The 20,075-nt window shown below is 39.3% G+C and overlaps 2 protein-coding genes across 8 annotated transcripts; both read left to right on the top strand.

Moving 5' to 3' along the window:
* Positions 1–162: 162 nt before the first annotated feature.
* On the top strand, positions 163–3,324 carry polr2h (RNA polymerase II, I and III subunit H). Its single transcript, XM_054789942.1, has 6 exons — positions 163–354; positions 651–731; positions 1,078–1,161; positions 1,351–1,444; positions 1,521–1,604; positions 2,467–3,324. The coding sequence occupies exons 2-6, from the start codon at positions 659–661 to the stop codon at positions 2,582–2,584; spliced, it is 453 nt and encodes a 150-aa protein (XP_054645917.1). The 5' UTR covers positions 163–354; positions 651–658; the 3' UTR covers positions 2,585–3,324.
* A 181-nt stretch (positions 3,325–3,505) lies between these two features.
* On the top strand, positions 3,506–17,227 carry mfsd8l1 (major facilitator superfamily domain containing 8-like 1). Of its 7 annotated transcripts, none has more exons than XM_054790721.1 (12): positions 3,506–3,867; positions 5,726–5,911; positions 6,016–6,078; positions 7,290–7,409; positions 9,943–10,022; positions 11,934–12,279; positions 12,387–12,460; positions 12,580–12,793; positions 13,745–13,867; positions 15,540–15,670; positions 15,796–15,890; positions 16,481–17,227. In XM_054790721.1, the coding sequence occupies exons 1-11, from the start codon at positions 3,792–3,794 to the stop codon at positions 15,871–15,873; spliced, it is 1,491 nt and encodes a 496-aa protein (XP_054646696.1). In that variant the 5' UTR covers positions 3,506–3,791; the 3' UTR covers positions 15,874–15,890; positions 16,481–17,227. The 7 variants fall into 7 exon arrangements, with proteins under 7 accessions (XP_054646696.1, XP_054646695.1, XP_054646694.1 ...); XM_054790720.1 differs by having other exon boundaries at positions 16,574–17,227; XM_054790719.1 differs by having other exon boundaries at positions 15,796–17,227.
* Positions 17,228–20,075: the final 2,848 nt, after the last annotated feature.

Here is a 20,075-nt window from a genome sequence, read left to right on the forward strand (position 1 = left end):
TTCTCTGCGCCTCAAAATTGAGATATTCACAATTTCAGCAACAAATAAAAATCAAAATATGTATTAGCGTATCACGACAATATTTTCTAAATATGACTACTAACATTATACAGTACATGCACTATGACGCTCAAGTTAACCGGAAGTGCTTGACGGGTCAAAGGTTGTGCACATTGTTCCGCCGCCTCACGATGTTATGAATGAGTGAGTGAATGAATGAAGATTTAACCAAATAAGGAATTAAGTGCATCTTGTAATCACACGTATTGTCACATACCTGAGGAACGTACTGGAACATTGTGTTTGTGGACAATACGGGATAACGCAGCTCACCAGCATCAAATAACTTGTAAGGTAAGGAAATGGGCGCTGAAGCTAACAGCTAGCTAGACAGCTAACATTGTACTGCACTTTACAGTAACTTTGTGGCTAGTACGATGATAACGTGTTGTTTTCAAATATAATCTACAGTGAGACATATCTATGCAAGTTAAGTTAGACTTGGTAGTATCTTATTTGTAATTTAGAATATATCACGGTACGGCGTAGTGAATCCATCGAGGAGCAACCGTCTTGTAAATGTCCAAACACTGAGATAAGTCATGTTTTCAACGTTTTTTTTTTGTGTTTCTGTCTGTTTTTTTCTGTAGGGAAACAAATGGCTGGAATTCTTTTTGAGGATATATTTGACGTGAAAGACATCGACCCAGATGGCAAGAAGTTTGACAGAGGTTTGTAGTGACTCTTTATAGTGAAAGGTGCTTTAGTTTAATTATAGAAAATATTTATGACCCATGACAGTGTGAGATTAAAACCACCTTCTACAAAAATTATGCACATTTTATTTATTTATTTTTATCCTGATTTTTCTTGCAACTGATTTGAATTGAGCCAATTGCAAAAGTTGTGATGTGCTGTATCAGCAAATTTAAAGGCAACATCGCCCCCCTGTGGACACAAGTGAAAAGAATATTTCCATCTTTGACTGTATTATTAGTATTTGCTGATCAATTCATTCTACATTGCTCAATGAAGCCAGAGGTGATTTATGCCGTTTTACTGATTATTTCCCCACAGTGTCTCGTCTACATTGTGAAAGTGAATCGTTTAAGATGGACCTCATTTTAGATGTAAACATTCAAATCTACCCTGTGGATCTCGGTAAGGACACATCTCCACACACATCTAGTTGCATGCGTCTTTGCCTGACAATTTAGTAAATGATGTACCCCTGAAATCACGTACTGAGGTCATTAAAGCTGTGTGCGTACACCTGCCTAGGGTCAACCTACGTAGCTTATTTAGGTTAGGAGAAAGTCAAGTTAAACAGTGTGTGTTCATCTCATGAAGGTGACAAGTTCAGATTGGTCATTGCCAGCACGTTGTACGAAGATGGGACGCCGGATGATGGGGAGTACAATCCTCAGGACGACCGGCCGTCAAGGTATGTTTCCACTTGTGGTAAATAACGTGTTTATTAAGATGATATCCAGTGTGCTGTAATTGTGTCTAATTTTCAGGGCAGACCAATTTGACTATGTGATGTACGGGAAAGTTTATAAGATTGAGGGCGATGAGACATCAACGGAAGCAGCAACGCGCCTGTGAGTAATTTTTATTATTTGGCCTCATATCGTTGTTTGACATCATATAATGACCTGTTGCAGCATTTGTATCATTCTTAGTCCATAATAGGGGTGGGCATAATAATATAATTAGTTATTTTTTGAATTATTAATTTATGGTTAGGAATAAGGTAGCTATTGTCTTTAAATGACATAACGTCTAATTTGCATAACTGCATGTGCATGTAATTGTAGCAGATGCTGTAGGAGAGAGGAATAATGCTGTAGGAGAGACAAAAATTGAGTTAAAAACGTGAAAGCAGGGGCCTGGGACCCCCATTTTGAGCCACGCATTCTCGGCATATGCGCAAAGGGTGCACATCGTTACCATGAGGCATAGAGCACCAAGTCAGCTCGATGCAGTGTAACCCGCCTGCTTCACACTGCCCGTGCCAGGACTCGAACACAGGACCTTCGTTCGGAATGGGAGGCGAAAGCGCTGACCGCTTGGCCAATAGCCTGGACTGTCGGGCAAGCATTTAGCGCAGCTCTTATGGCCGAGAGAGTGAGGTTTTACCAACGTACACTTGCACAGCCTCACTGGCTGGCATCCTTTACAGAAGGACAGAAAAAAAGACGAGGAATCTGACACCACTCTCACTGCCTCAGTGGGTAACACTCCCTGGTGATGTAATGGTACAGCTGCTCCCTTTTAAGTCCAGCCTGGACGTTTTTTTTTATTCTGTAACTATATAAGATATCATTTGTTTTTGTTATGTTTTTTGCAAGTTATTACCATCAGTCAAAACTAAATGAGTGAATGAATGAAGGGGGTGAAGATGCTTCACCTACATATACGATCTTACATTAAACAGCTTTAACATGCCATCTCCTCTTTCAGCTCCGCCTATGTTTCTTACGGCGGCCTGCTCATGAGGCTGCAGGGAGACGCCAACAACCTCCACGGCTTCGAGGTGGACTCCAGGGTGTACCTTCTCATGAAGAAGCTGGCCTTCTAGAGCCCAGTCTAATAACGAACAGTTTAGAGAAGGCTTTCCAAGAATCACACATGGAGATGCTCACACATTTGCGACACTTCTAAAACCTCCATCTGCTCATAATCTGTAAATATATATATATATTCTTTTCTTTTTTTTTTAAATAAAATAATACCTTACATTTTCATACATTTAGCAAGTTTCAAAATGATGGAGGTCCTTCAAAGAAAAAAAAAATCACATAAAGCTTTGATATTTGAAACTGCAGTTCTGATGTCGTCTTCTTCCTTTAACATTACAACACTATAAACTGAAACTGACATTTTAAATGGTTTGAGCATTTTAGCGTACGGGTGCCTACATGTACAATAGTGGGCACTAAAAGTGGACACTGGGGTCAAAATGTAATTAAGGGTGGAGCTGAAAGGGGCAGAGTGTTGTGTGGAATTCCAGCACAATGTCACATGTGTGTAATGGATGTCACAGGATGGTGAGTAACACTGCGAAGGGGCTCAGACCAACAGACTTGGCACATTACAGGCCAATAGCCGTATCTATCCTATTATATAGTGCACAGCGTTTACACCTGCAAGCAGTGAGAACTGCACAGGGTACAGCAAGTGCCTTACCCACATAGCTGGAAGCATATAATTGTCCAAAAAGAATGTACTGACATTCAATGTTTGCTAAGATGTCCAGCAGAACCCCTCAGTGATAGTGATTTGAATAAAACAACTCAAGACTTTGCACAATAGTGTAGAGCTCTTTACCTGGTTCAATGAAAACAACAAATTTAGTGTATTTAAACCTTTGACTTTATTTTCCATTCTATTAAATAATTTTTATGAATCATGTTTGTATTCTTTCAAGTGTCGCAATAAATTCTGGACAGGAGCCGAATCCGCGTTTGTGATTGGTTGAGGTGTAACCGATACCCGGAAGTGATGTACGAGATCTTAAAATGCGCAGGAAGCCGCGCGTGTGCTTGGCATGTTTAACCTTTTTCATATGAAGGTGCAGCCAGTTCTTCTTGTTCTGGGATTCAAGAATGCCCCACGGACAGAAACCCTCATTCACTCTATTCCCGTGGATGTGTTTTATCACGTTCCTTTAAAAGACATACTCACAGGGCGGTAATTGGGAGCAGCTCACTCAGGATTATGTTCACTGATGACGCTTCATCGCAATAATGTGGTTGAGCATTAAACGTGTTTAGCAGCCTATCGCGATGGATAAAGGACGCAAAAAGAAGTTGACGTTTATTACCATCGGATTCATCTTCCTCTTGAGCGGCGTGGAATATGGTAAGTATGTCTTTGAAAACAGTAACCTTTGCATGGATGTGCGACAGGGACAGTAATCTATCACATTGACTATTTATTGTGGGATCAAAATGCTTGGTTCAGACGAGTATCAAATATTCTGCATTTATACATGATAATAATCTTCCTCTTTCATTAACGTTTTTTCAGGATTGTATAAGCTTGTTTACGCAGGTATGCTTAAGAAAGTGACCAAATGTGTTTGAATTATCTGACAATATGCACATCTGTCCAGTTCAGTTTGGTATATTTACAAAATGAAAAGCACAGAGATATTCTCATATAATAATAATAAGAAGCAGAAGAAGAACAACATTTTGTAAAATGGTATTCTCTAAAAGTATCCATAGCTTGTAGACGTCGGCCCAGAACTCCAAGACAAATATTGCAAAATACAATATATATAAAAATACAATATAAAAGGCCTAGGCTACCAGCACTTATTAGTTCGCTGACGAAGCTCTTCGGATGAGGAGCGAAACGTCCGACACTTTCTTCACAGAAGTACAGATGACGTCTCAAGAAGCCTTTCCCTCGATGGACAACGCCACGTTTGTCACACTTACATCTTCCAGATCATCAAACAAATTTAAATATTAGTCAATGATGCAGCAAAATGCAGTTTTTAACTGAAACGTTTTATTATTAAGGGCAAAAAAAATCCAAACCTTCATGTCCCCGTGTGAAAACATGACAACTTTTGTATTTTTCAGGAATCCCATAGTCAATAATCGCTGAATCAGTAGAAAATAATGACATATTAAGATTGTGATTGCTCAGCATTTTCTGGCCCACTATCAGATTACAGATACTGCCTAAAATGTCTAGTGAGCTCATCATTTAACGAGCCTCACATAGAGATATCTTTGTCAGGGTGACAAGACGGTGGTATTCACCCTCTGAAAACAAGTTTGGTGCGGAATAGTTGACTTCATTGTTCGCAAACACGCCCGGGAATAACATGTGAAATGCAGTGAGTCAGCTATTTGCTTCAGCAGTCAAGGTTGCTCGCAAGTATGTTTCGGTAGGCCTGGCAGCGTTAACATCAAGACACAGAGGTAGTTTAGAAGGTTTGTTTGACCCACACACATGTAGAATTCAGGCGGCGCATTTGTTACCTGGGAGAAATAGAAATAGCCGCAAACACGACAAAGAAGAAGCTGGCAAGCACGAGCGAAGAACAGAAAAGTTTGGCTTAACTTCATAAATAAGAGCGGTCGGCTCGGCGCAACATTTGCAACACAGTGTCATGCGAAGGGGGGAGCACGAGCAACATGATTCATGTTCACACGTTCATGGTGTAGAAATAACACAGTACCGAATGCTTTGACGGTTGAAAATACGCCTGTAAGAAATTAATTGTATAGTTGATAAATCAATCATGAAACAATTCATGGATACATTCAGGCATTTCATCCAGAAAGAACTGCCTCTAAAAAGCATCGGAATCGAGAATCGTTATGTATCGAAACAAGGAATTGAAATCGGAACTGGAATCGTTCAAATTCCGACAATGCCCAACCCTACATGGAACAAATGCTAGAATTTAAGTTGTAAATGTAGGTCAGCGCTCGTGTTCAGGCCAGCAGAGAAGGCTTTGCTGGCCCTGACTGCATCCCACCGGTAGATCTTTAATGCTGATCACCTATGTTATTTTCTACCAACCTGCTTATACATTTTTGCACCTCTTGGCCTGCATAAATTCAGATATATCATCGTGAGAAACAAAGTGCAAATACCACAATGATGGTCAACATGCACATTGCATGATTTTATCATATACTGTATGTCTGTCCCACCAAGTAAACCAACGGTAACCCTCTCTCGTTTTCCTCTTTAGCGGTGATACTGCCCACAATATGGAAGTATCTGCAAACATTAGATGCACCACCGTACTTCCTGGGTCTGACCCTATCAGCGTTCAGCCTGAGCGGCCTCCTGTCAGGGCCGCTGTTTGGTCACTGGTCAGACAGAACGCGAACCACCAAGAAGATAATCTTGTTTTCCAACCTTTTTGAGATTGCGGGTGAGTTCCCACCTCGCTTGCACTCGTGTGTAGCTGGTAAAAGGGAGCAAATTCTTTCTCTTGTTCTTCTGTATTTACCTTTTTTTCTTCTTTTGGCTGTGCAGGTAACTTTATGTACTTTATGGGCTTCTCCAAGTGGCTCCTGCTGTCGAGCAGACTGGTGGCAGGTGAGGCAACGAAGCAGGCTTTTTTATTAGTGAATTTGTTGCCGAATGCGTGTTGAAATTGCACTTCTGAGCACCGTCAAGGTCTAACACCCAGTAGTAGATCAGTGGTGCAGAACCTTTTCCATCACCACATCACTCTGACTTTGACCTGGTCCTGATGTGTTGCAATGCATGCAATGTAGAGATAAGCCTGGTACTGCAGCACACATAGCTATGCTGGTGTACCTAACTCTTGTGCCCTCCCCCACTCCTTAGAGGAAAAGTGCAGTTTTTTTTTAATTTTTCCAATCATTCCCAATCCTTATGTGAAACAGGAATTTTTTTCCCCTTTTCTGTGCGTTCTTAACGAGAGATAACGAGTTTAGTATGAGCCAGCTAACAATGCATATCATGGGAGATACCTGTTTTGATGCTGTATATTAATCAAGCTAGAGCGATATTGTTATTACAGCAGCTAAAATGAAAAACTATATTTATCTGGTGGAGTAACATGATGCCTCGCTAGCCGCTAGTCTCAAGTCCCGGCCTCAAGCCACCGCAACGGGACAGACACAAGAGTGGATACTACTGGTTCTCACAATCTACGAAGACTGAACAAGATGCTCGTTTGCTGTCAGCATTTTTTACCTGAGGAGTGGAGCACAAGTCGTGTGCTGGAAGACACAGCCATCCCAATGAGAGCCGACACTGGAAGTGTCGTTGCAGTTTCTATGCTGCTGTTGTTGATGGAAGTAGCGTTAGCTCCTATGGGCTATGTCAAATCAACGCACCTAGGAAAGAAGTTTCGGTAATGTTTAAAATAATTAAAATACGGCAAGGTACTGTAAGTATTACATGTTATCATCAATGTACTTGTTAATGCATGATCACAGCATGGATATAAAACCATACAATGTTGTTAGAGATCTTTTTCGAGGGCTTCATAGTTGAAATGGGTACCTCCCATGACCTGCAATGTCAGCTGGCCCATACCAACATGTTTTCTCTCGCTAGAATGTACAGAAAAGGTAAAGAAATATGTATTCATGTTTCACATAAGGATTGTGGATGATGGGCAAAATTCCAAACAAAAGTGCCGTTTTCCTTTAATGTTACATTGTGGTGTCTGATATACGGCATGTATTGTTTTTGAAAAGATGATACCACCGTGTGACCTTGTGACATGCGTCACAAAGCTTGCAGCATAGTTGTGTTGGACATGTTCTCTTCAGGCATTGGCACAGGCGCTGGCTCGTCCATCTTCGGTTTCCTGACCAGAAGCACACTCCCAGAGGATCGCTCGACTGTGTTTGCCGCCGTCATGGTGTGTCGACAAGTGGGCCTTCTGATTGGTGAGTGAGTAAGGGTGCAGATATTGTAGGTTTTTAAGAATCAGGTTGTTTAGGAGTTTCCTACTGTGCTGCTAGCTCTTCATTCGGTGTGGTGTCTAAAAGTTGTTCAACATGAATAATAACAATAGGAGAAAACATCATTATCATATTCTTGTTTAAGGCTGGGCTGTTTAGTAATAAAACCTGAGGCAAAGACGCATAAGGAAGTCAATATAACGCAGTATTACAGCTAGTCATTACTGACATACCATGTGTGATAACTGAAACACAAGCTTCTGCAAAATTAGCCCATCAGAGCACACAGTACCAGTGATTGTGTGCGGGATCAGATACAGTGTTCCTTCACTACATCATGTTTCGGGGACTCGCTGTTTAAACTGCAATTTTGCATGTTTTTTGCGTATGTACGCACATTGTGTTCTGAGTGTATTTACAACTGCTACCAGTAGAGGGTGTTGTACACTCATGTGAGAGTTGAAGACTTGTTAATGTGTCCTGAACTAGCATATTAGGAAGTTTTCACTTCACAGGTGTGACTTGTCAGGGTTACTGAGTAGAATTTCTTGCCTTATTAATGGGGTTTGGGACCACCACTTGTGTTGTGGCCTGTACTGTAAAACAACTCTTTCTGTGTTGTTTATTTTCAAGATTCAAGAGATTCAAGAGAGTTTTATTGTCATGTGCATGGTAAAACAGCAGTTATACCATGCAATGAAAATCTTATTCTGTTCATTCTCCCAAGGAAAAGAAAGAAAAACACAAGAAAGAATAGGAACATAAGAAACATAAACACATATACATAAATACCAAGAAATTAAGCAACAACAACAGAAGAGACATTAATGCAAGTAAATAATACAAATAAATAAATAAATAAATAAAGTGCTATGAGTGTGTGTTGCGTGTGGCGTGTCTGAGTGCTTCATTGAGAAGCCTGATGGCCTGTGGGTAAAAGCTGTTTGCCAGCCTTGTGGTCCTGGACTTCAAACTCCTGTAGCGTCTGCCTGATGGCAGGAGTGTGAATAATGAGTGTTGTGGATGTGTGCTGTCCTTGATGAGGTTGTGTGTTCTGCGTAGGACTCTAGATGTATAAATGTCTTGCAGTGAGGGGAGGGCTGCCCCAACAATGTTCTGTGAGGTCTTGATCACCCGCTGGAGTGCCTTCCTATCACGTGTTGTACAGTTACCGTACCAAACAGTGATGGAGGCGGTAAGGACACTTTCGATGGTGCATCTGTAGAAGCAACTCAGGATTGTGGTGGACATGCCAAATTTCCTCAGTCTTCTCAGGAAGTACAGTCTCCTTTGGGACTTCTTCAGAATTTGTTGGGTGTTGTGAGACCAGGTGAGGTCCTCGCTGATGTGTGTGCCAAGGAACTTGAAGGTTTTCACCCTCTCCACCTCAGTCTCACCAATAAACAGGGGTCTATGTGGCTCCTTTTCCCTTGTTCTTGGGTCGATGATCATCTCTTTAGTCTTATCTGTATTGAGAAGGAGATTGTTATCACGACACCAAGCTATGAGGTCCGCCACCTCTCTTCTGTATGATGTTTCAACACCACCAGTGATCAGTCCGATGACTGTAGTGTCATCCGCAAATTTAATGATGCTGGTGTTGTTCTGGGAGGCCACGCAATCGTAGGTGAAGAGCGTGTAGAGGAGTGGACTCAGCACACACCCCTGTGGGGTCCCAGTGCTCACAATTCTTGAGCTGGATGTGCGGTTGTGGACTCTGATTTTGGTATACTTGTTTAGATATTCAAGCTGTCACAAAAGCAAACTAAATTGTGTCAAAGTGAAAGTTATTGCTTGAAATGTATCTTTTCACAAAAAGCTGTTTTTCCTCTTTGTTTTAGTCGGGAACTGATATTTCCTTGAAACGTACCTATTTTGTACTGATGTACTACTACTTTTGTACTACTAAAAAACGGAAAAAGGTAGAAACAAGCTTTTTTTTCTGATAAAAGATGAGTCTGGTAGGTTCCATGTTTATAAAGCCTTAGAACACAATTTTCTCTGTGCCTTGGAAGATCGGTCAAAATCAAAAGAGAGTTTGTCTTTTAAAAAATGCCTGGGATTGAATGAGTTAACTTAGCACTGAAACCAGGCGCCGATATCTACATTATGTCGTTTTTCAGTAGGCACGTTTGTTCCCAAAGGCCATCGTACTCAGCCACCTCAGAGGTTAGCTAACTAGAGCTAACTAGTCTGCATTTTTGACACAGTTTGGAATTCCAAATAAACGTTGACGACTTGAGTTTGAAATCCAAATACTCCACCACCGACTTCAGCTGTTAAACTTGATTTAAACTTTCAATATGAGCAAATAGGAGTGACAGTACTGTGGGACAGCTACATGACGTCTCACTAGCGACCTCAATGCATTCGTGGGCTTCGAGTAGACACCTCGCCAGTTCAAGGGTATTAAAAAATATTTAGCAGTCAAAATAGAAGCGTATTTTACTTCTCGTTGTTGAATCACTGTGTAGTGATGACTTGACTTCTTATTAACACATTTTCCATGTGTCTTTAGGTCCAGCATTTAACATCTTCCTGCGACTATGTGACTTCCGTCTGGGTCCCTTTGTGGTCAATACCTACACAGCACCTGGGGTAATCAATAGAAGAAAATACATTTGTTGTTTAATTGTCTGGATACTAACCTAATTATTTCTAAGTTCACTCAGATGAATCATGGCCTTATCTATCTTTAAGTAAATACATTAAATAATTTGTTTTCAACAAATTTCCTCACTGAAATGTATTTCAAAGACAGTGGAAATTAGTAGGGATGCTCCAAGCGATCGGCCACCATCGATATCGGCCGTTTGCCGTGAATAAGCACGTGATCGGCATATGCTGATAAATGCCTTTCAACGGCGATCACAAAAGCCAATAACCTGTGGCTCGTACTACTGCAGCCTGTAGCGAGCCTGCCCACTTTCCTTCACACTGCACAGGCATGCCACACCCAAAACAAATATGTCTGCCATGTGGAGTTTACCTGCCCATTATGAGAGTTATATCAATTTTGCACCCTGCAAAAAGGTGCCACGGAACTAATCTGGGCGGAGTAGCACGTTTAAAAAGCTTTAATTTAATACGGCATTTGAAGAACAAGCACGTGACTGAGTATGGTGATTTTTCGAGACTCACGATGTGATCATCAGTCAAATCAGTTGGCTAATGTAGCCAACACTCGCCTGTATGTGCGTGATAGTCAGCAGTCTAAAGCGAATAACCCCAAAAATTATTGAATTCATCGGACTAGATGACCACCCTCTCTCAGCCGTGGAAGACACCGGGTTTGCCGTCTGCTCTCTTACTTGGAGCCCCGCTGCATGATACCTGGCAGTCCTACTAGAACTCCATCAAACTATGTACTTGCATCCAAAGTACCCGTAAAGAAGGAGGATCCTCTCTAAGTGTCGCCAGTGATACATGTTCTCTTGAAAAAGTAAGTCAAATATGTTTTTGCTTAAATGTAGGTGATTTTATGGTTCCATTTTTCATATCATACAGCTAATAGCAGCGGTGCGGCCAGGAATTCTGGGCCCCGTGGAGAGAAAAAAAAACAACTTTGGGCGCCCCCTCCCTTTTTTTATTTTTTAATAATTACCTATCTTTATGACCCCCTGGCAGTCAGGGGACCATGGAATTGTCCTAACTTTCCCCCCTTTCCTCCCCTCCCTTTCCTGTTCTTGTTTTCTCCACTAAGCATTTTACAATGTTTAATCTCACTTTACTTTTCACTGTCACTTTCCTTTTCTTGATTTCTCCACTTAGCATTTTATAATATTTAATGTCACTTTAGTTATCACTGTCATTTTCCTTTTCTTGTTTTCTCCACTACTGAGCGTTTTACAATGTTTCATCTCACTTCACTTTTCACTGTCACGTTCCTTTTTTGATTTGTCAGTTTCTCCACTGAGCGTTTTACGATGTTTAATTTCGCTTCACTTTTCACTGTCCCTTTGTTTTTCCTTGACTTCTCCACTGAGCATTTTAAGATGTCTAATCTTACTTTACTTTTCACTGTCACTTTCCTGTTCTTGATTTCTCCACTGAGCGTTTGAAGATGTCTAATTTCACTTCACTTCTTTCACTTTCCTTTTCTTTTACGCGCTGCCATCAGAAGAGTCTGCCTCACACTTGGGAGACATGATGGAGGTTAAAGTTTCAAAAGTTAACAAAAAAGAACAAAAGTGACGTTGTCGTTCCTCACTGTCGCGACGCAACCACGTATTACTCCGCTTACGTATTCTTCCGCTGCAGTCACGTAACTAGTTCTCCTTTTTGTACAGTATTAAGTTTATAGGAGTGTGTACGTAACCGCACGCTATCGTAAAACGGAAAGCGGTAAAACTCAGACCGCTTGTACACCTGCACGCCTATGAAATAAAATTCAATACACGGGCGTATAGACAAAATATAATCATTTGGATTTCCACTGTCAGAGGTAAACATTGGAACAATATGATAATTATGTGCAGCCTTTTTATGTTGTTCCTGTGTTCCCTCCAGTTGTTCATGTGTTTACTGTGGATTCTTCTTCAACTGGCTGTGGTCTTTATGTACTGGGATCTTCCACCTCTGGAAAGGGGGAAGGACACTCCTAAAGCTCCACACAGTGTGTCTGAGAACGAACAAGAGACCGAAGAAGATGAGGGCAAGGATAATGAAGAAGGAAAGCCACTAATGCACTCCCAGGAGCTGGTGGGATCCTACACCTCAGTGGTTGCTTCCGACTCACACAGGAATCGTGCTGCTCCGATTTCCGATCCAACCCTGAATCATATTTCACCTTCTCCCGGGCCAGCAGAGTCACAGGAATCCCCAAGTCCCTTTAAGAATTTCAGCCTCTCTCGTGGTAGGTGGTTCTTTCGGTTTTCAGTGCCTAAGCACTTTGAGTTTCATTTCATTTCATTGATTTCACACAGTCTGACCTGGCTGGGTCTTTTCTATTTTGGACTGCAGAGTTCCTGAGAGAGGAGGTGGTTGTGCTGCTGGCTGCTCAGTTCATCACCCTCTTTAATCAGACCGCACTGGAGGTAGAATACAAAACAGACATCAGCAATTTTAGAGCAAAATCCAACCTAATGAAAAAACTGCTGTTCAGTCATTTTAATAAAAATGTTAATAGAAATGCAATGCACCACTTGTTCTCCAGACTATGGTGACTCCACTGACACAGAAGTACTTCAACTACGGGGAGCTGGAGAACAGCCTCATGTACTGTCTTTGCGGCGTGGAGGTGATCGCTGGCTTCCTGTTTGTGCGCTGGCTGAGCCGGCGTGTTGCTGAGCGAGTGATTCTGGCTGTTGGCCTCAGTATTTGCAACATTTCCTGTGTCTGGTGCCTCATCTTCGTGGCTAACCCGCTAGGTCAGTCTGCATCACGGCCCATGGCTTATGCACCAAAATTTTGTGTAACTGGGGGTAATGTTTTTAATTGGATTGACCATGTTGATCCCTGAAAATACACACTTAACATTAACTCGTTCAATACCAAAGACATATTTATACGTCATTGCGCTTTTTTGCACGAGAGGCAAAAAGAGGTGATGATGCAACTGCAACTAATGGATGGCTTTTTTTAGAACAGTTTTAAGCCATAAAAACGGCCACAAGGTAGCAGAAGTGCATTTGATAAGAGCTTGGCATGTGAATTTAAATGAAAAAAAAACACACATGACAGCAAGGAAGAAGCGAGAGAACGTGGAGGAGTGAAGTGTGCAGAAGGTTATGCATTGTAGGGAAATGTTAACGCATGCACATGCACACACGTGCAAATGCACGCCTGCACACACAGTTCAGTTCCAAATGTCAAATTGTAAATACGGTAGTTCATGGTGTTATATTTGTAAATAAATTGTTATTTTGATGTAAAACGACCTTTTTTGTGCTTTTTATGTTGGTATAGTTGTTTCGATAATTTGAGCTGTCACAAAAGCAAAACATTTGTGTCAAAGTGAAAGTTATGCTTGAAATGTATCTTTTTGCAAAAAGCTAATTTTCTCCCTTTCCTAGTCAGGAACTGATATTTTCCTGAAACTTACCTATGTTCTACTGCTGATTACTAAAGAACGGAAAAAGGTAGAAACAACCTTTTTTTCTGATGAAAGACGGGTATCTGATCTTTCTTTTGGTAGGTTCCATGTTTATATAACCATAGAACACAATATTCTGTGTGCCTGGAAAGATCAGTCAAAATCGTCTAAAATGGGAGGTACTGAAGGGGTTGTCTTTTGAAAAATGGCTGGGATTGAATGAGTTAATAGTGCTCCTCTTTTAACTTTCATACATTTATCTCTACTGGCTTGTGTCTTGGTGCAGGTGGTTTCCCGTGGCAGCTGACAGAGTTTATCATAGGCGTATTTCTTCAGGTTCTGGGTCTGCCGTTTGTAGCGGTTGCCCAGATTTCCCTCTTCTCCAAAGTCACTTCTGAGGAAACGCAAGGTGAGAAACAACAAGAGAGAATTTTTTTGCGTGTGAAATGAGTGAATCAAATACATTCGGTGTGTGGATATGGACCAAAATGGGAGCATGCATGAAAGAAAATCAACTGATAAAAGGGTTAAAAGTTGATGCATCAAGAAATAGCTAGGAAATTCTACACAAACCAACAAATGAGATACAGTATAATTTGATAAAATCCACCTATGAGTTGCACAGAATGTAGCAAGCTTGAGCTTGCCTGAGAAGGTATGCAGTGAATCAGCTTGATATTTACACCCTTACTCACACATCACAAACAGCTTATCAACCCAAATGCAGCAATCCCTCGTTTATCGTAGTTAATTAGGTCCACACCCCACCGTTATAAGTCAATTTCCGCAAAGTAGGATTCTTTCTTTATAAACTGAATATTTTTGTAGTTAGAGCATCAAAAACCTTTTTATGACCCTCTAAATTGGGGTTTTTAACATTAATGGAGCCCTCTAGACATGAACTAACACCCCTATAGTCACATTTACACTCCTATTACCCAATATAGTAGACATAATAATAGGAAATTAGACCTATTAGGCATAATAAACCTGTTTACCACCTTCTAAATACACTTTTCAACATTATTAGAGCCCTCTAGACATGAACTAACACCCCTACACTCACCTTTACACTTGTATTATCCAATATAGTAAAAATAATAAGTGAAAATAAGACATATTAGGCATAATAAACCTGTTTACCACCTTCTCAATACACTTTTTAACATTAGAGCTCTGTAGACATGAACTAACACCCCTTCACTCACCTTTACACTCATATTACCCAATGTAGTAAACGTGTAGTAATATGAGAAAATAGCCATTTAAGACATAAACCAGACTCCTACTGGTATGTGTTGCTTACGGGTGCAACAGTAGCCCGTGTTAGGGATTATTGTGGCTGTTTGTGAGATGATTCAAACATGCAATATGAGCCTGTTCTGGCACTCATGTCTGGTGCTTGTGTGTCTCACGAAATATTACAGGAGCATTACTGACACCTAGTGACCAGTATAGTATGTATAATGACGACTTTGAGGGCGTCTTTTGAATACCTTATATTTCTGTTTTAGTTAATTTAGCCATTTTTATGCTTGATTCAGGCAAAAAAAAAAAAAACATACCATTTAAACCTCTTGTTGACGACCATAAATTCCAGTGTATAAACCGCACCCACTAAATTTTAAGAGAAAAACAGATCTGTACATATATAAGCCGCACCAGACTAGAAGCCGCCCACGTCCATGTCACAAAATGGCACGAGTCCATGAGGACCAGGAAGCTCTTTATTTGACTGGAGCCAATCATGAGCATGAATAAACTCACGACGAGCTTGTCAACCCATTGGAAATCGCAGGAGGTCATTACTCAGTATAACAGTCTGACTTACGGGTTCATCTTACAAATAATACTAAAATCATCACACAGCAACTTAACACTCAAAAGGTAGCTAAGAAATATACAATACCAGTACCAATACGAGTTTAAATGAAAAAAAAAACCATTTAAACTTTTTCCCATCATGCATTTAGTCCCAGCAAAGCAGACCATTTATCTTTACTGGAAGAGGAGGCAAGATGGCTCTTTTGATGCTAAAGGTTGCCAACCCCGATCTAGCGGATGTGTTGCTGGCCTTGCAGGTTTCAGTCAGGGGGTACGTCGTTCGGTTGGAGGTCTTGCTACCATCCTGGGTCCGCTGTGGGCTGGTGGCCTCACGTACAACTTGTATATCATGATTGGGGTCATGATGGCGCTGCTGGTACTGCTAACGGTAAGCAACATGTAGTTCAAGGGAACTAAAGGAGGACAAGTCTTTCAAGAGCCCTGTTGTTAATGAAGAGGAGAATGACAGGTTCGTTTAATATTTTCATGTTGATGTCATATATTTCTGTCCAGGTGATGCTGGCCTTTTCGTACAAGCGGCTGGTGGAACCTTCTCAAGAGGAGGAAACGGAAAGCAGAGTCAGCTGTTAATCCAGTTGCTATGGAAGGTTGGTTGGTCATTCTAAAAATATCTTATTTCTAACAGACACATTGGCAACACAATTGCAAAATATACAGTGGTGTGGAAAAGTGTTTGCCCCCTTTCTGATTTCTTACTTTTTTGCATGTTTGTCACACTTAAATGTTTCAGATCATCAAATACATTTTAACATTAGTCAATGACAACACAATTGAACACAATATTTAGTTTATAAATGAAACTTTTTCTCAAGGGAGAAAACAAATCCAAAGCTACACGGTCCTGTGTGGAAAAGTGATTGCCCCCTAAACCTAATGAGTGGTTGGGCCCCCCTTAGCAGCAACAACTGCAATCAAGCGTTTGTGATAACTTGCAATGAGTCTCTTACAGCGCTGTGGAGGAATTTAGGCCCACTCATCTTTGCAGAATTGTTGTCGCTCAGCCACATTGGAGGGTTTTCCAGCATGAAGCGCCTTTTTAAGGTCATGCCACAGCATCTCGGCAGGCTTCAGGTCAGGACTTTGACTAGGCCACTCCAAAGTCTGTTTGATGATCTGAAACATTTACCACTGTATTTAGTTTTTGATATTGAGTTTTTTTCAAGCTATATTTTCTTAGTGTTTTTCCGTAGGTTTTAGAAGGTGTTGCAGGATGTAAAGATCAGCCTTTCTGCTTTTTATCAATTTTTTTTTTTCCTGCTTGGCACCTCAGGACTCAAGGCTTCCTTTTTGTGTTTGGAAAGCGTTGCACACTAATGAAGGTGGGAGGACTGTTATGGTGAATATGGATATTTCCCATGGAAATATGGACTCCAACTGACATATTTGTCCAATTGTAGGATGATTGTTTTTTCATTGTGTTTTTTTGTTGTTGTACCAACATATTTTTTTCAGTGCACACGTTAAGCTATTGAATTTACACGTTCAAACTTGCAGTTATCCACTCACAAGGGGGAAAAAAAAGAAAGATTTTTGATGTTAACACTAGAGGGCGCGCGTGGACTTCTAAAGGAGATGACTGTTGCACTGGCGTGTCTTTTATCTCTGCCAGGAATAATAGTGATTTATTTATTTACAGTCAAATGTTCCACTTTTTGCTGTTGTTATTTTATGTAGTAAACATTTGCTTGTTCAGTTAAATTTGCCAAATGAAGTCTGTTAATAACAAAACCAAAATACGTTCCTCGTGCAGCCATTGCATGTTCTTTTTTTGTCTTTTACCCCCAAACATGAATAGTTCATTGAAAAAGTCATGAAAATATTTAAATGCTTTCACTAATTTTGATATAACAATTTGCTCTTAATGTTCTTTTGACTGAAAGGGTAATGTTACAATAAATTATTAAACGACACATGTCAAACGTCACTTGACTTTTGTGTTTCGTTATTATTATTTTTGTATCTATATATATATATTTTTAGTCATTTGATGATTAATGTGACCCATAGAAATCTTACTGCAATATAATATTTAAACATCTCTAGTCGTGTTTTTACGTGACACAATAAAATGACGAATATTCTTAAAACCCTTACATATTCTTCATTTCAGAAATTCATTCCAGAAAAAACAACCTTAATGAGCGAAATAGTCCAGATGATAATATAGTCATTATTTCAATATGTCCATATTACAATATACACATGAATTATACATCAGTCATTTTAAAATACTAGTTTAGACTATCAGTATTAGGAAATATAGTATATGGCATGAGATATTACATCAAAAATAGACAAATATTCGTACATTGTTAGTTGTACACTACATACCCATCATTTAAATAAATGTATTCCAGAAAAAACATATCCTTCATGCAAAAAACATCGCAGGTAATATAGTAATTATTTGGATATGTCTGTATATTGTAATATACATATTAATCATATGTCAGCAATTGAGAAATACTATGAAATACACTAGTGAATGAAGGTGATGGATTTGAGGAAATGTCATATTTTAGCAATGTTTAACTATGTCCCGTTTTGGTTTTGCTTTACATAAAAAAAAGACAAATAGACAGCTTACTTTTCATTAAAAACATATAAAAAAAAATATCCTTAATGAGCAAAATATCACAAATAATATAATAGTTATTTGGAATATGTCCAACTATTACAATATATACATGAATTATACCTCAGGAATTTAGAAATTAAATAATAGGTATTAGGAAATGTAATATTTATAAAATATCATTAGTGAGCAAAATATCCCAGTTCATATAGAAATGATCTGAATATGTTTTATAATTAACTAACTAATAATTAAACAAATTAACTGACAGTCATACTATAGGAATACTATTAAATGCACAAGTAAATGAAGATTATCTGTATTAGGAAATGTAATATTTAAGTAGTCCTTGATTTGGATTTTACTTTTCTCAAAAAAATCGTCATTTAATATGATAAATTTACGTGATATTAAATCCATTATAAATGATTGACATTAATATTATGTTACATTATTATTATTATTATTATTATTATTATTAATAATATTAGTGATCCTGTATTGACACCGATTCTTCTTCATCTAAGAAATATATTTTCTGGGAAAATAAGAAAAATAATGCATATCATGTAATAATTATTTGAGTATATCCAAGTATTTAAATGTTATTGATTTTCATTTTATTATTTATTGATTGCTGTTTTTTTTTTAGCAGTAATTAATGCAAAATAAGTATCCTTTCTTACATATTTTTAATAGTATTAATAGTGTTTTACATAAATATGAAGGCATAAGTCATATCAAAAAAACACAATTGTCACAAAATAGAAGGTTTGAATACTAATAAAATCTCCCAAACAAAACACATCAACTCACTGTGGCGTTGCCTGTAATGACTGTAAAACATGTTTACATTTACCTTTATTTTTTTAGGCAATGATGTATTCTTTCTTTGTATCGCCAAAAAATAAAGAAGTGTAATGAAGGCCCCGCTGGGGGTCACTGTGTCTGAGCGACAAGTGGTGGCGTGTCTCGCTCATGACGACACGGTGGCGAGGGGGCGTGGCTTGAGACGTGAACTGCACTTGAACCCGCTTTAATGTAGGGCGGTGCGGGCTCCAAAATGTTACGACACGAGGCCAGATACGGAGATATTTTCAGCGTTTACCTCTTGATGTTTTTTTTTTTTTTTCCCCCATAACGGGTCACCCCTCCCCTCATTCTGCATACACACACACACACACACACACACACATCACACTTGGCCTGCAGCAGCAGTCTGACCGAACAGCGACCCCGTGTATCAGGGTCAGAGGTGTAGAACACGTCGAGTGTCATACGAACAGTAGTCGGGGTATGTTTGCTTCCTTGTTTCCAGCCAATCACAGGGCTGCTTTGAGGCATATAAGGCGAGAATCGGCAACGATAACCGACACGTGAACTTTTGGTGAACTGTGTTATTTCCTCTAGACGGGCAGTGAGGTCAGGTGGAGTTTAGTAGGGCTTAAATGTGTGGATGGTTTTTATTTTCTCCCCATCCATTTCCCTGGCCTTCATTAGTCAATTTGCCTGGGATGAATTTGGACCATGCGCCGTAAGCTTAGCCTCATCAAACCACACTGCAGGGGTGTCCAAAGTGCGGCACGGGGGCCTACATATTTTTTATTGGCCCGCAGAACATTGTAAGTATATAATTTAACAAGAAAACGTAGCAAAAATGACAAATCAGCAGTACATTTACAAGGGTAATGACAGCAAAGTAAACAAAGAAAAACGTTGTCATTTTGGTGAAATTAGGTTGCAGGAAAAGTTATAATATTACTGGAATAAAGTCAAAATATTATGGGAATAATGTCAGAATTATGACAAGAACGTGAAATATTAAAGAAAAGACAAAAAAAATGAAGTTGTAATATTATCATCATTCATAATTATGAGACAAAAATTTACCAGAAGAATGCTTGGAAAATTAAAAAAAACCCTGCATAAATGAATAAAATGCTGTAATTTTACAAGAATAAAGTCAAAATATTAAGTTTTTTTTAACCTAACAAGAAAAATTATTAATTTACAAAAATAACGTCGTACTATTATGAGGAAAAATAACTACATTTTAGTTCCATAAGTATGAAATATTAAAGAAAAAAGTGTGTTTTTGTTTGTTTTTTTTTTTAAGCGTAATATGAGAAAAAGAAGGAAGTCGTATTTTTTGGAAAATCAGGTTGCGAAAAAAAAATTATAATATTATGAGACTCAT

The sequence above is a fragment of the Dunckerocampus dactyliophorus genome, chromosome 10 (genome assembly GCF_027744805.1).
Source record: "Dunckerocampus dactyliophorus isolate RoL2022-P2 chromosome 10, RoL_Ddac_1.1, whole genome shotgun sequence".
Lineage (NCBI taxonomy): Eukaryota > Metazoa > Chordata > Actinopteri > Syngnathiformes > Syngnathidae > Dunckerocampus > Dunckerocampus dactyliophorus.